Source organism: Triturus cristatus, chromosome 9 (genome assembly GCF_964204655.1).
Source record: "Triturus cristatus chromosome 9, aTriCri1.1, whole genome shotgun sequence".
Lineage (NCBI taxonomy): Eukaryota > Metazoa > Chordata > Amphibia > Caudata > Salamandridae > Triturus > Triturus cristatus.
This window is the reverse complement of record NC_140592.1, coordinates 945022871-945037811: the sequence shown is the minus strand read 5'-3', so window position 1 is coordinate 945037811 and position 14941 is coordinate 945022871. Positions and strand designations below refer to the sequence as shown.

Genomic DNA, 14941 nt, shown 5'->3' with positions numbered 1-14941 from the left:
ATTGAGTATCCATGATATGATGGTGTAAGACATGAATGTAATTAACTTTAATTACGTAAATTTCAATTTAGGCTTAGAGACGAAAGTTGCCTGTGTAAGTAAGAACACATACATAATGTGTACGCTAGTGTAAAAGATGAGCAGTCCAGGTTTTGGGGAGCCAGTTGAACAATATGAAACCTATTGCATTACCATGAGCCAGATGTATCAAAGGGTTTTATCCATTCTGTGTCTATGGGAAAATGTGTTCATACATAAGGCCCTAAATGCTTGCTTAAATTGATGTTTTGCAAATGCAGGCAGTCGGCATTTTGAGATGCTAAATGGTTTCTAAGATAGTAAAAAATATTGAAGAGTGCCTTTCGAAGATCAAATGGAATTATGGTATCCATCCGTTCCTTATCTGCTGTAACTTTACTATAAATTGCGTTTACATCTACAAAAAGATATCAGTTATCTTGAAACCAAAGAAAATAGGGCACCAATTTAAGCAGATGTCTTGAAGAGATTTCACTTTTTGTAAATTGGATGCAAAAAGTACAAGCCTCTTCATGTTTGCAGGCTAGCTGGTATTTGGCATGTACCACTCTGCAGTGTAGAGGCTAATTAGAAAGCAGTTACAGCATTCTTGGGGCAAAACATGCCTAGACCAATTATTTGTTGTATTAAACACTGCTTTGTAAAAAGCCTAAGATGATCTCCGAAGCTGTGCGTTGTGGTCTTTAGTTCAGTGACATTTTATAAAAATTAACTTACAACTCTTTATCCCTAAAATGTTACCATTTCATCACTTCACTAACAGCAGATGGTATTAATTACCGCGTAGTATTACTCATTTTCTCAACTGAAAAGAACAAAAAGCCGAGGATGTCCTGCCCAGAATTGAACCTGTGACCTGTAGGTTATTCACCTCCGAGCATGCCTGACAAACGCAGTTTTTTCATCAGCATCACTGCGATTCTCAAATGTAAGGCTTAACACACCGCTTCAAGTATTGCATGTTTCAAAATAACAACGAGAAATGGGTCGTTCTCCGTCATAACTGGAAATATTTAATATAAAAATTCAATTGCCTGTTTAGCATCCCAGATTCCTAACTAACCCTAAACGTTTCAGGAACACTCTCTGGACTTCTGTATTTTTGCACCCTCGTCAACCTTCTTGAAGGAAAGGCTTCCTGAAGAATAGACACCCTAATCTACGAGTCAGAATTTCTTACCTACCTTTTTAGATATTTTTGTACTGTAAAAGGAGGAAACGCAGAGTAAGTCTCTTACCGCTAATATTCCTATTTCAATGTAGTGAGCATCGTAAGGGGTGTGTAGCAAGAGTATATCTCAGCTACCACTGAATTATGCATTTGCCTCATCTTCCTGGATCTTTCACAAGGAGTGCTGTGTATCCTTTACAAACGGCTGATGTTTTGAAGCATTTTCATTTTCCACTTTATATCGTTGATACCTCATATCGATGGATGATGCAAAGAATTTTGTTTGGAGTGTATCAACTACCTATAGATGTCTTGCATACTGCACTGCACAAGCAGTGGACATCTGAGTAATTCTCAGCTACCCCTGTTTATCTCTGTATCCATAATTTGTTTTTTTTTTTACAACCATATCTTATTACGTTTTCAAGATAATAGCAGTACTCACATACTTTAGTCTTGCTATAGCCATTACATATTACATCATATTGCTACTCTCGGACAGGCATGGTTTAACACTCCTTTTAACAAAAGAATATTCCCACCCCCCTTGATTTGCTCTTAAGTGAGTGCATTCTGATCTCTAGGCTCTGTTGGGTTCTCGCGAGATGACTTTCAATTGTAGTATGAAGTAGTGCCTATTGTCACTACTCCAGTTGTTCATTCCTCCCTCCTACCTGTTCCAGCGTCTCCGTCTGTGAGGACCTCGTTCCGCTGCCATCTCGTTCGCTCAATGTCAGTTCATTCACTAGATTTCCCCACGCCCTGGCCCTATCTATCTTGCCTATCCCTCGGCTAGCTTCCCTGAGGAGCAGTCTACTTGCTGTTCCTGCCCATTTTTCTAGTTCTTTTTTCCAGGAACCAATCCGCGGTCCCCTCGATGCTTTCCAGTTCCTGGCTATTTCTCTTTTGACCAGGACGTAGGCCAGGTCGTGGAATTTCCCCGTCACCTTGTTTTTGGCTGTATGTGGGAACCATCCCAAGACGAAGTGTTCTGGGGTGTGCGGGAGCGCTTTGTCAATGAGATCACCCACTACCTGTCTTATTTCCTCCCAGAAAAGTTGCAGTGTGGGGCAGCTCCAAAACATATGGATTATGTGTGCCTCCCTCTCCCCGCATCGCGGGCATGCGGCTGTCGCCTTCCCATAGTACCTCCTACTGCGGGATGGTGTGATGTACACTCTATGCAGTATGTAGTAATTGATTAATTTAAAGCGCACATTTTGAGACACTTTCAAGGTTCGTTCCAGGATCTTGTCCCACTCCATCTCTGGAATCTGTTTACCAATATCCTCTTCCCACTGTAATCGCATGCGCTCTAGTGGCTGTTGCATGTCTTGTAGTGGCAGGAGACGGTATTGATCCTACCTGCTGATAACCCAACATATCGAAATCCTGCTAGTGCTCGCGGTTCTGTCCCTCCCACTCCCCAGTGCTTCCTGATCCTTCTAGTGAGGGCCCCATGTTTCAGGAAATTGCCTGCTGGTAGGTCGTATGTTGCCTGAAACACCTTGAATGGGAGTAATGTGGAGTTTTGATACAAGTCCCCCATCAATTTCAGTTCTGCCTCTACCCAGTCCTCTAGCCCCGTCCACTGCTCTCCCTGCGGTAGACCACTGAGTGCTGCAATGGGCAAATCCGGGGAGTAGGGTATTTTGGCTCCTACCCGTCTCAGGTATGTCGCCCAGCAACGCACCACCACTGTAGTTTCCATTGCGTCTTCCGTCCTGCTCCTTCGCACCCGTAGCAGGATCCTCGCCAGGTCTGCGGCGTCCGGCGCATATGGATACTGTTCCCTCTCCGGGTTGTGCTCCGCCGCCACCCATTGGATCAGCCAATACAACTGGGCAGCTATATAATACCCTTCAAAGTCTGGGGCCGCCAGTCCACCCTACAATGAGGGTGCTGTAGAGTGGTTAACGCTACTCGCCTGCGTCCCGCTCCCCAGATTAATGACCTGGTCAGTGAATCAAGGTCTTTAAACTTTGCTCTCAGGGATCCACGCAGGAAGGGCCCCAAAATAATACAACAATCGAAGGAGCGCTACCATCTTTAAGACCGCTACTCGCCCAGCTACTGATAATGGCAGCGTTCCCCAAAAGTCCATTGCATATTTTACTGACCGTATCGCTCTGCCCACATTAATTATCTCTGTATCCATCATGTGGGTGGACCTCACTAGCGCTGTATTGTCTGAGTAATTTCCATCTATCTTTGTATACTTCGTCTGGGGGAGGTATTAACATATTCACCAGATTTCATTTGCATATTAATCAAAAATAGATGCGGAAATCTGCAACACCTCTACATTCAGACTTTACTCGTCTCTGACACTGGCTCTCAAAATTGCTGAGTTCTGTTCACTACAACATGATCGAAAACATATCTATGCCCTATACACAAGACTTCCAACTATCCAATTAGGGCACTTTTACAAATACATGATCTAGACAATTGCTTACTTCAGTTTTTTGATTTTCTTTAAGCTCTATTGTAGTAGCATCATAGCATAACCATACATTTACCTTCTACATTGAAGAATCTTCAATGAAGAACTAGCCCACCAAAGTTAGCATTAAGAAAAGAATGGCATACACCATGAGCTAGTTGCTAAGTGAATGCCCCAACTTCTGATTCAACACAAAAAAGTAACACTGGCTCCAAACTTGTGCCATTAGTGGTAAAACATATAGGGTGGGGGGGGATTGAGAGAGAAGAAGGTTAAAACACTATCCCCGCCGCATGGTCATGAATTGGAATCCCAACTACATGTAAGACAAAACATGACCTTACCAACTGCATTCTGTGGACATACGTCCCAATTCCCAGTGCCATCTGCTCGACAATCTCCTGCCAATATACGTATTAGGAAGTCCACTCGTTTTATGCAAGTTCACTATTCACTCATGTGTCATTCAAAGTCTTACGAGATACCACACTTTTGACTTTAGGGCCAGTTGGAACAATTCTTTACACAGTTGTGAAAGATAATGGCTCTCTGATTGCATTGTTTTAAAAGTTTGGCCTTTTTTATATTTTTGTCAAATGTTCTTCCTGATTCTTAAATGTGTCAGTGATTTCGAAATAAAATATTAACACCTTTTTTGTTCTTTGTAAAAGTTTGACTGTTTACAGAAGTGTGCCTGTAACCTAGTAAAAGCAGCATTAAAAGCGGTTTCATGGTTGTCTCATGCAGAATGCAACCCAAATCTTAACAAAAGTAATGTTGTTAGTCACCCTTTAAAAGTAACTGATTTTACAATATGAAATATAGGTTGGATGGGGCTACTTCAGAAAATGGTTTAAAGCGTTTTATAGCAAGTTTGGTATTTCAATATTGTATATTTCAGTTCATGTTAAAAACTGGCTAATTCATTTTAAGACACTATAATAATTAACAGGCCCATTGAAAACGATTACCTGGCCCTATGACTGACTGTTCTCTTCGAATAACATAATCGCAAGAGTATTAATAAGAGTACAGCCAGGTCTTCAAGGCTTTGTGAAATGGCAGTAATTGATAGAGCTTATGCATCTGAGTGGGTAACGAATTCCAGGTTTAGCCGCAGTTACCGAAAAGACACAAGCCCTACCACTGGATCGCCCGAACCTGGGTATCTCAAGATGCCAGAACGCAGAAGGTGACTGAGACTGCAGGGAATGCACTTTTGATGCTGGTAGAGAGAGCCCCACTGGTGAAATGCTCTAAAAACGATGCACATTGATTTGAAAATTGCACTCTTGTCAAAGGCCAGCCAGTGCAACTGACTCTGATTGGTACTTTGGGAGGTGGAGGATCAGACGAGCTGCAGCATTTTTCATTTATTGTAGTTGTTTAGTTAGACCTAGCGAGGCTCCGGAAGACTCAGAGGTCCGTAGTCAAAACGACTCAAAATCTTAGCCTAAACTACCTGAGAGAATAAGTGAGAAGACAAGGTCAATCTCTTGTCCAAAAGTTTCATTTAAAAATACAAGTAGAAGATAGGTTAGTGACCTGCTCCTAAAGTGAGAGGACCTGATTAAAAAAAAAAGGTTTCTAACAGGCACTAGAGGAGATGCGTGTCTCAATTCGATACAAGTTCTCAGAGTCCTCTGGATAACGTTGCACCCGAGACTAGTAATATCTCTATTTTGTCAGAGCTCAACTTGAGAGCATTGTGCGCAGTCCAGTTAGAAACATAACACATGCATTCATGATCATTTGAAAAGGTATTGGAAGATTTGGAAAAATTGTCATCCATGTAGATTAGGATTTGGGAATAGTCTATGTAACTCCTAAATGGAAAACCAAAAGAATGTCTCAACCAAGTAGCCCTTTCACTGCCTTTATGACACATAATTACTCATCATGATAAATGTGTGTCTTAAGGACACCTCTATGACTTGTATAGCTCACATTTTCCCCTACACATATCCTTTGTCTCTCTGTGTGATTAAGGACAAGTTCCACTTTGCCCTAGGAGATGCAAACTTGACGAACTGTTGAAAGAGGCTTGGTTGCTTCATTTATTTATGAATAATGTCATCCTGATGTTATCTAGAAATTAGCAAATTTTGGAAGGGGTTCTGTAGGCCCCTTTCAGGTTATCTCCCAGGACTAGGAAGGTGGTCTAGCCAAAGGGTGCTAGGTGTAGTCATCCCAACCCCCAGCTTCCTTCTAGTTATGCCCAAAGTGCAGTCCTGTTATTTAGGTAGTGCAGTAAGTAGCCTGTCCCTTTGCCTCACATCCACCAATGAGGATCATGATCTGAGTAGGAAAACAAGTTCTTAGAAGCCTCCCTAGCTCCCTCTTCTTCCTAACCCTTCATGTGAGGCATGAGACAGTTGAGTGTGGGGTAAAAAAGGATAAGACATGCATTGAGAGGAGTGATATACACAGTACATGGTGGGGGCGAGAGTGTTAAACACCGTCCAATATTGTTGAAGCACACAATGGATAACTGTGGGTCTAAGGCACATGGAAAATGAGAGATTACACTCAGTCAGTGAGAGGCGGGGCTGAGGCACAAACCGATATGGAATGGAATTTAGACATCGCCTGATGTTAGAGGGAAGAGCTAGGCAAGATGTATCTGAGAGGGAACAGTGCAGAAGGTGGATGGGAGAGGAAACCAAGACACAAAATGGGTGAAAGGCGAGTGAGAATCCAGACAACTCAAAGAGAGGAGTGAGGTGAGCTGATTCAAAGAGGGATGTAAATTGCAAACAAGATGAGTTAAGAATCGAAGACTGAGAAGGGACAAAAGCACAAGAAAGATGATAAAGTGGGACAAGTTGAAAGATACATGTGATAAAGGAGTTATGTAAAAGACCGGTTGCGAGATGTGAAGTAGATGTGAGGGCTTTACTACTTTCAGAATCCAACTTTCCTTTTATTCACTCACTGACTGTATCTTTATCCTTGAACCTGTTCAGTGTTGCACAACCTTTGGGCTAGGGTCACTTAATACAAATGCCACACATGCATACATAAAGAAAGACGGAACAATTCAGAAGAGAGAGAACAAGACACAACATTTATGAGCGGGTTAGAGAAAACGGATTGAGGCAACTGTTAGGTAGAGATAGACTGTATCACCCATGAGTGAGAGGAAACCATAGCACAACACTGGTTAGAGAGGTCAGGGAGGCATAGGCTGGCCTAGAGAAAGAAGAGAGGCACAATACAGGTGAGAGGTGGGGCTGAGGTGCAAGGTGGATAAGAGGAGACTGGGACACACACGCTTTACAGACCAGAACCATGCATAGTAGGAGTGAGATGGACCTTAGGTTCCAAATGCAATACGATAGAGAAGAACAACAAAATCTTTTTGAGTGGTTGAATCAATGCGCAGAGTGAATAAGGGGACACAGGACTGGTGAAAGAGGGGACCCAGCTAGAAGATGTATTGGCGCATTTCACATGTGGAGTGAGAGGGTGGCTGGAGCAGATGAATGGAGAGAGCAATTCTGTAATATAACTAGACTGTAAACTGTTGTTATGATGTTATTTAATCAGATAATATAATTTACTCCAGAACATCCTTACGATGAGCACATTTTTATATACTATTATTTTGCTTATTACTTTATTATAAGGATTGCAGAACAGAGGGACAGGACTTAAAATGCACTATTTTTGTTTTCTGCATCAAAAATTAGTAAAAATGCGAACCTTTAGCACACAGTACACGGCACACAGCTCATTGTACATTTTCAAGAGAAACGACCATTCATGGGAAAGAGAATGGACAATAACATTAGTACATCAAAAAAAATAATGGGACTGGTATAGATGTCAGTAAATCTGGAATCAGGCAAAGTTGAAATAAAATGTCAATTAAAAAAAATGTCGAATCACAGACCTGAGCAAATCGGGAGTTGGTCATTTCTTTCAGGGCAGATTAAGAATGAGGCATTTATGTCCATAACGATTGGTTCACTAGATGAGACCAAGGAACAAGGCCCAAGACAGAAAAGCGAGTAACAAGGTAAATAGAGAGGGTAGAAGGGTGCAATCCGGAGGACAGTTCCGAACAACACACAAGATGGATATGAGCGGAAAATGGGGACCATTTTAGTGCATAAAGAGGACCCATGTATGCGATCAGTGCGCCGATGGATGAGAGATGTGAGTGAGGCAGAAAGGGTAACAAGATACAGATCGGATGCGGGAGAAGGAACATGGCACTAAATAGATGTGTGAGGGAACCAAAGGAAAAGGTGGATGAGACTGGGAAGGTCATGCAACACGGATGAGAATGGCCCAGGACACCAGACAGGTGCGAGGGGCAGAGAAGCATGTGATTGATGCGAGAGCGGGAAAATATGGCACACAGATGATGAGAGAGTGGGCTAAGGAATACCGGGAGAGAAAGGGAACTGAGGAGGAATATTGAAGAGGAAGGGAGACACCAGTCAAATCAGGAATGGCAGGGAAGCATAAGATAAAAGAGATAGGGAAAAGAAGGGCAGGACAAATAGTGATAGGATCTGGGTGCAAGATGGAGGAGAGAGTAACCTAATCATGTGACATATAGATATGAGAGGCACCGCAAACTAGAGAGTTGACCAAAACATTCCGTGATGAGAGAGTGGAACAGAAATGCACAAAAAATTTGAGAGTGGAGCGTGGCCCCAAACAGATCGGAAAGTACAAAAAAAACCCAAATCAAATTAGAGAAGGATGTGCTTTGCATGCTAAATGAGAGAGCCTCCGGGGGATCAATAAATGCCACTGCTTGCCCACCTAACATTTTCTTGCAGTAGACAAAGCTAACATAAATTTTTGCATTACTTAAAATTCCGGGCATAAAAGCAGCAACTGCATATTTAGTTCTGCTTTCTTGCAAGCCAGACATGTGCAATGAAAACTGGCGCCTAACACGAACAAACCATGCAGTGAATGAGGAGTATTCGCTTAATGTGGGGACTGACTTATAGTTCCTATAAAACCTTTGGCTATTTTAGAAATTAGGATGGTTATAATTGGATAATGAGTATTTGTGGTCTGCCACTAGCATAGGGATTAATGCCTTTTACCTTTAGTGGTCCTAGTGGCTGTATTAATGTAACTAGTATGGCTTTATAAACTATGCAAAGTACACCCATTCTGCACTTCACTCTCAGGGTAGTAAGGAGAAGTCAACGGCTTTTCAGTTATAAGGATGTCATCTCCTCTCCGATCCCCAGCAAGGTACCACGACCTCTCCTACCCTTAACCCCACCACGATCCCCTTTAGGAAGTCTAATGTCTACGGTCCTTGTTATATTGTATGGGCAGAAGCATTAATCAAGGACATGTGCAGTTCGCTCTGCATTACCTCACTGGCTACTGTTGTTGCGCTAGTGTTCCGCCCAGCCGGGAGCAATGCAGGAGCTGGCACCAGGCGGGACGTGTGGCTCGTGGGCAATGGGGGAGAGGCCGGAGGGCCGCTTCTCTCCCTCTGCTGTGAACTTACCTTGCTACAGTCGGCCCGCCAGTACAATCTCCCATGCAGGCATTCTTCTCCTGTGGGAGGCCGGTGGGGTGCAATACGGCTTTCGTCGCCATATGCTTCTTGATTCTTGATCCCATAATCCTCTGGAGAGGAATTCTGGGTTATTGATTAGCTCAATCCAAGATGGACACTTCACATATCCTTAATTTTTGTTTTTTCAATCTATCATGGCGAATAATGCCTTTCTGTGATGCATTATCTGGACTAACTGTATAAACGGTCTTTTCCTTGCTCCTCCTTGCATCGCAAAACTTCCTTTTCCTTGTGGTTGTATTTCCTTTATCATTTGTCCTTTAGCTGTTCAGTCATGATTTCCTTAGGATCATTCCTTCTCTCTCTTATCTTAGTCTGCCTTTTGGGTTCCGTTCTCTGGTTACCATCTACCTAAGACATTCCTGCCATCTGGAGGTTTAATGCCCTCTTGGTTTTTTCTTCCTTGGGACTCCTTCTGGAAGGCACCATCTGTTTAACTGCTTTGAGGTGTCGGTGGCATTGTGGCTAATGGAAGGAGTCACCTTTACCTCTGGCAGACCAGGACTGTTAAGACCTGGGCTACTCAGGCAACCCGGACTCAAAAGTTGCTCTCTGAGTGTTCATCTTCTGAAAAGCCTGACAAATATGTGGGTAAGTTCAGCGGTATTTGCCACAGAGTATCTATAACCAAAAAGCCTTTTTACTCCGCAGGTTTCTTTGCACGCGGAAAGTCATTGTTTGTTCTCAGTTAGTCCCCAATTTTCCTGCTTACCTGCTCAGTGGAGCTGTGGTTCTGTTGGTGATGACTAACACACTTGGCAAATCTCATTCGGTTGACAGACAGCTGGCGGGCATCAGCCTGTTAAGCCTGTGCAATGACACTCATCTTTGACAATTGAGGCCGCCCAGACCAGTTGCAGACGGGTGCGCAATCGTGCCAGTGGCATTCTCCATAGAGGTAGTCATGGCTAGCTGCGACCTCACAGACCGATTGCAGACTGGTGCTTGGTCACGTCAATGACAGCAGCTCTTCTTGAGGCAGATCCTTTGTCAGTCATTGGTAGCACCACTCATTTGAGCACACAGACTTGTACCTAACACCACAATATTGGTTTTCACTTGAATTGTTTGGCTCGGTTCACAGCGGGAACCACTGAGGGAGACCTCACACAACATGGGTCGCTCCTGACTATGGGCTTAATTTAGATCTTGGCGGATAGGTTATTCCGTTACAACGGTGACTGAAATCCCGTCCGCAGAAATATAAATCCCATTATATCCTATGGGATTTATATTTCGGCAGACGGGATATCCATCACCATTGTGACGCAGTAACCTGTTCGGCGAGATCTAAATCAGACCCTGTGTTTTTACTGTAAGTCTGTTTCTTCTGGGTGTTCTTCACTCTGGCAAAAGCTTAGCTTCCCGTTCTCAACGGCATCTCCTGCTTGGCCGGGCACTCTGCTTTCCTCTCTCAGAAGGCAGACAAGCAGGCTTTTAGCCGCTATGCAGAGACAATCTGGTCCTCCGCAAGAAGTTCAGACTTCCAGTAATGCCCCCTCACTTCGGAGAGACTGGACACATGCAGAAACCGGCCCTAGTCACACAGCAGTACTTTGAGTACTCTATGTAGCACTCTCTTCCGTGGTCAAGAAGAACTTGGAACTGTAGCAAAGTGGAATGGTTTGCTTCACTCTCTTATATTCAAATGAATCCATTTTATAAGGGTTTGGAATTGATTTGGGTTGGTTCTCTTTCAAATGCTATTTTCTGTCAAGCACAGCCTTTGTGCAAAGTGATGGCTCTCTCAGCAGGTAGCAATGGTGCAGACACCAAACAGGAGTGTCCACAACAAGGGCACAATAAAGTGCAAGATATTTGCACCTGGCTGTCATCAGCCTTCCAGAAGTAGTTATGAGGGGCAGACAAAAAGGCAAGCCCTGCCTAGAAACCTTCTCACCTTGAACAGCACACTGCTTACTCCTACCAGGCAGTTGTCAGATAACTAAGTGGCAGCCTTTTGACGACGAAGACCTCATTGAATTTCTGAGGGTATTTGTTAGAAATGGGGTTCCTGGTTGGCTAGGGTATGCACCTAAGCCAGGCAGAATTCACCGCTCTAGTCTCGGTAAGGGAGTTCCACACTGATGATAACCCCTGCTCACTCCCTTGGTAGATTTGCAGAGCAGTCGGCTCATCCCAGAGGCAATGTGTAAAGTGTTTGCGCAACACACTCACATTGACACACTAGGCACACCACAAAAGAGACTCCGCACAAGATTATATAAAAATGTCCTTTGTATTAGCCATAAAAACATATTAGAACACAATCCCATATATTACCGTGCCACTAGGCACTTGTCATAACTTCACAGGGATTACATAAATCACTTGGCCAATCGGGACCACTGTCCTAAACATTACAGTTAGGGTAACCATTAACTACTGGCAGCATTAACTTTAGCATAAAAACATTAGGCATAACCAACATCAGCCGTGCACTATAGTAAATACTTGTAGAGTGCACACCTCCTACATCACTTCCACGTAATGTAACACCACATATAGACTCACACCAGGGCATCAACTGTCAGGCATTGCACATGAATCATATGCAGGCCATGAAATGCAGCCAGGAGTTACAACACATCACCAAAAGGCATAGGATGCAGCATCTCTGTACTCCAAATATAGCTCATGCAGACACTGTTTCAGAGATCCTTTCTACTTTGGGGGATCGGGGGCCTTCCTCGAAGTTTCACCCTGTTCCCACTGACAAAGAATGTCCCTGGTGCCCAGCGCACCAAATCAGGGGGCGGGGTGCAACACACACCTAGTCTCTGCCGATTCCCTCTTGAACCCATTAATGCCACTCAAGAAAACGGCAGATAGGATCGCGGACGCCTGGTCCACCAAGGAGGGAGACCTCACTGGGTCCACTCTGGCCGAATCTCCAGGCCTGCAGCTGCCCGTAAACGCGTGGTGCAGCTGCTGCAAAAATAGTTCAGTGTGAAATCGGGCCTGCCCCGAGTTCGCGTCTGACTGGGGTGCCAGATTCCCGGAAATACCCTTACCGGCGGTGTTCCTTCCTGCAGCCACCTCTTCAAAGTGACGCACAGCCCTTCCGAGGGTTGGCGCCTGAACACACCTGACTCGAAGGTTGCCCTGGCAACCTGGGGGTGGGGCCAGACTCCTTCACGGCTCCCTCGTCGCTGCAGGACCTGCTGGGGCCGCGCCGCCTTTTATCCCTACACTCTCACAGCCAGGACAGCAGCAGGTGGGGCTCTGCCCAGAACTCTGGTGAGGTAGGTGCTCCGCACACACTTTGCGAGGGCAGAACTCACCAATTACTTTACTGCAGCACGACCCCATGCATGGGGCTCAAGTACACATGGCACAGTGCGCCTCACATAGATTTCAGGGCCAAGAGCCCAAAAAGATAAAATCACATGAGGTTGCCAAGACCAGGGGCATAGGGGCACTCCTGGGAGAGCACCGGGGCTCCCAGCAAGGTACAGGCATGCAGGCCAGCACAAAGGTCCTTTGGTGAAAAGCAGCAGTCCTTATTCCAGCCAACAGGTCAGCCCTTCCCGAATACTCAATACTCAAGCCAGTTCCTCCTGGCCGTCCAGCAGCCTTCCTGTTATAAGTCCACGCAGTCTCTTCTCCTTTACATGGGGTCACAGCCCCTCTACTTGTAGTGCCCATGTCTTTTTTCTTGGGGTACTTTAAAACATTTACAAGTGCACAACACCCCCCATTTACAGTGTAAGCCCTGGCCCCGGACAGACCACAGGGGGGCAGAGCCAGCATTGTAGAAGGTAGGCACAGCCCTATTCAGGTGCAGGTGCAACTCCTTCCTTCACTCCAAATGCAGACCAGACCTTTCAGCCTAGCGCTGAGTCACCCAGGCAGGGCATTTACATACCTCAACCCCCCCCAGGGACTGGCTGGAGTGAATGCACATTCGCACTCCCCTGTCAGTCAGAACCAGACTGTCAATACACATTCGGGCAGGGCACAAAGACACATGAGCACACAGAAATGGCTACATCTGAAATTGGCATTTCTAAAATAGTAATATTAAGTCCGCTTTCACCAATAAGCAGGATTTATCACTACTATTCCAAACATACCAAACATTGTCACGCTACACTTCTCATGTCAGGAATTACCACTGAAGCACATATCAGGGAATCCCCAATGCAACCCTATGAGAGGGCAGCCTAACAGTAGTGAGAATCCAATTGGGGCTGTTTATCACTACCGGGACCTGTCACACAGGTAAGGCATATGTCCTACCTTTTACCTACACAGCACCGTGCCCATAGGGCTAGCTAGGGCATACCTTAGGGGTGACTGGTGTGTAGTAAAAGGGGAGTTGCAGGCTTGGCAACCACTTTATATGCCACGTCACGACGGCAGTAAACTGCACGCACAGACCCTGCAGTGGCAGAAGCCTGAGACAGGTTTGAAAGAGTTCGGTGGGTGGCGCAAGCAGCGCTGCAAGCCCACCAGTAGCATTTAATTTATTGGCCCTGGGTATATGGGATACCACTGTACAAGGGACTTGTAGGTAAATTAAATATGCAAAACCGGGGTAGACCAATCTTAGCAAATTTACAAGAGAGAGCACATGCACTTTAGCACTGATCAGCAGTAATAAAGTGCCCAGAGTCATAAAACTACCACCAACAAGTCAGTAAAAATACAGGAGGAAGGCAAAAAGCTTTATTCCGGTCTCCACCCTCTCTCTTTTCAGTGTCTGTGACTCCACCCTCCAGTCATAGGAATGAAGTTAATACATTTCCTTTATGTGGAAGCTGTATCCACCCTCATCTTGTGCTAGGCTAAACCTTGGGGCTGGTCCAGAATGGATCCTACTGTTCCCAGTACCCATTATCACCATATACAGAATCCTATTACCACACATGTGCTGCAAATCCACCACACATCCACACACTCAGCAGGCTCTGGGAATGTCAGCAACAGAGTCTAGAGTTCACACTTAAGTCCTAAGTTCTGTTTCAGCCGTTAGGGCATGCTTGATGTACCCTTCCAGGTCACAGAACACATTCTGAACATCACCATGCCATTGGCAGGCCTTGGTCTCCCACACCCTAGGTTGGCATTGATTGTTACGTAGTCAAACAAAAAGTCAGGATACCACTTTCACATTTAGGCGTGCACTCAGGGCAGGGGTACACCCCTGTTTACCATGGAGGGAATATAAAGTACTAGCTAAGTAATGCCTGCACCTTGTATTATTGATCTGAAATGGCAAATGTATTTTGTGGTTTGTTACATTTTTTGGTTACATTTAATCATCTTTCCTTTTATTCAATTTAGCCTATGGGAAAGTATTCCTGGTAAGAAAAGTCAGCGGCCATAATTCTGGGAAGCTCTATGCAATGAAAGTATTGAAAAAAGCAACTATTATTCAAAAAGCAAAGACGACTGAGCACACGCGAACAGAACGGCAAGTTTTGGAACACATTAGACAATCGCCATATTTGGTCACCTTGCACTATGCCTTTCAGACGGAGACAAAACTCCATCTAATTTTGGGTATGTTTTCCAACCTGTGTAAAATGTTGTATCTTTCATAACAAACTTATTACTTCACTTCTTAGTCAATCCTTTGAAATGTGTTTAACGGCAGGTTGGTCATTGAATCCTTTGCTGAAATAATTGATATTGGTCTTGTGAGTGATACCGTCCCATCCACATTTCGTCAATTCTTAAAATAGTATTGTACACATTTTCCCCAAATATATTGTTT

General features: G+C 44.5%; 1 protein-coding gene across 2 annotated transcripts in view; it reads left to right on the top strand.

Annotated features, from left to right (window-relative positions):
* RPS6KA5 (ribosomal protein S6 kinase A5) overlaps positions 1-14941 on the top strand; it is a 543858-nt gene that overhangs the window by 187795 nt on the left and 341122 nt on the right. For both annotated transcript variants that reach the window (XM_085626532.1, XM_085626531.1), the window contains exon 3: positions 14509-14727. In XM_085626532.1, the coding sequence (XP_085482658.1) occupies positions 14509-14727 (219 nt within the window). The remainder of the gene's footprint in view (positions 1-14508; positions 14728-14941) is intronic.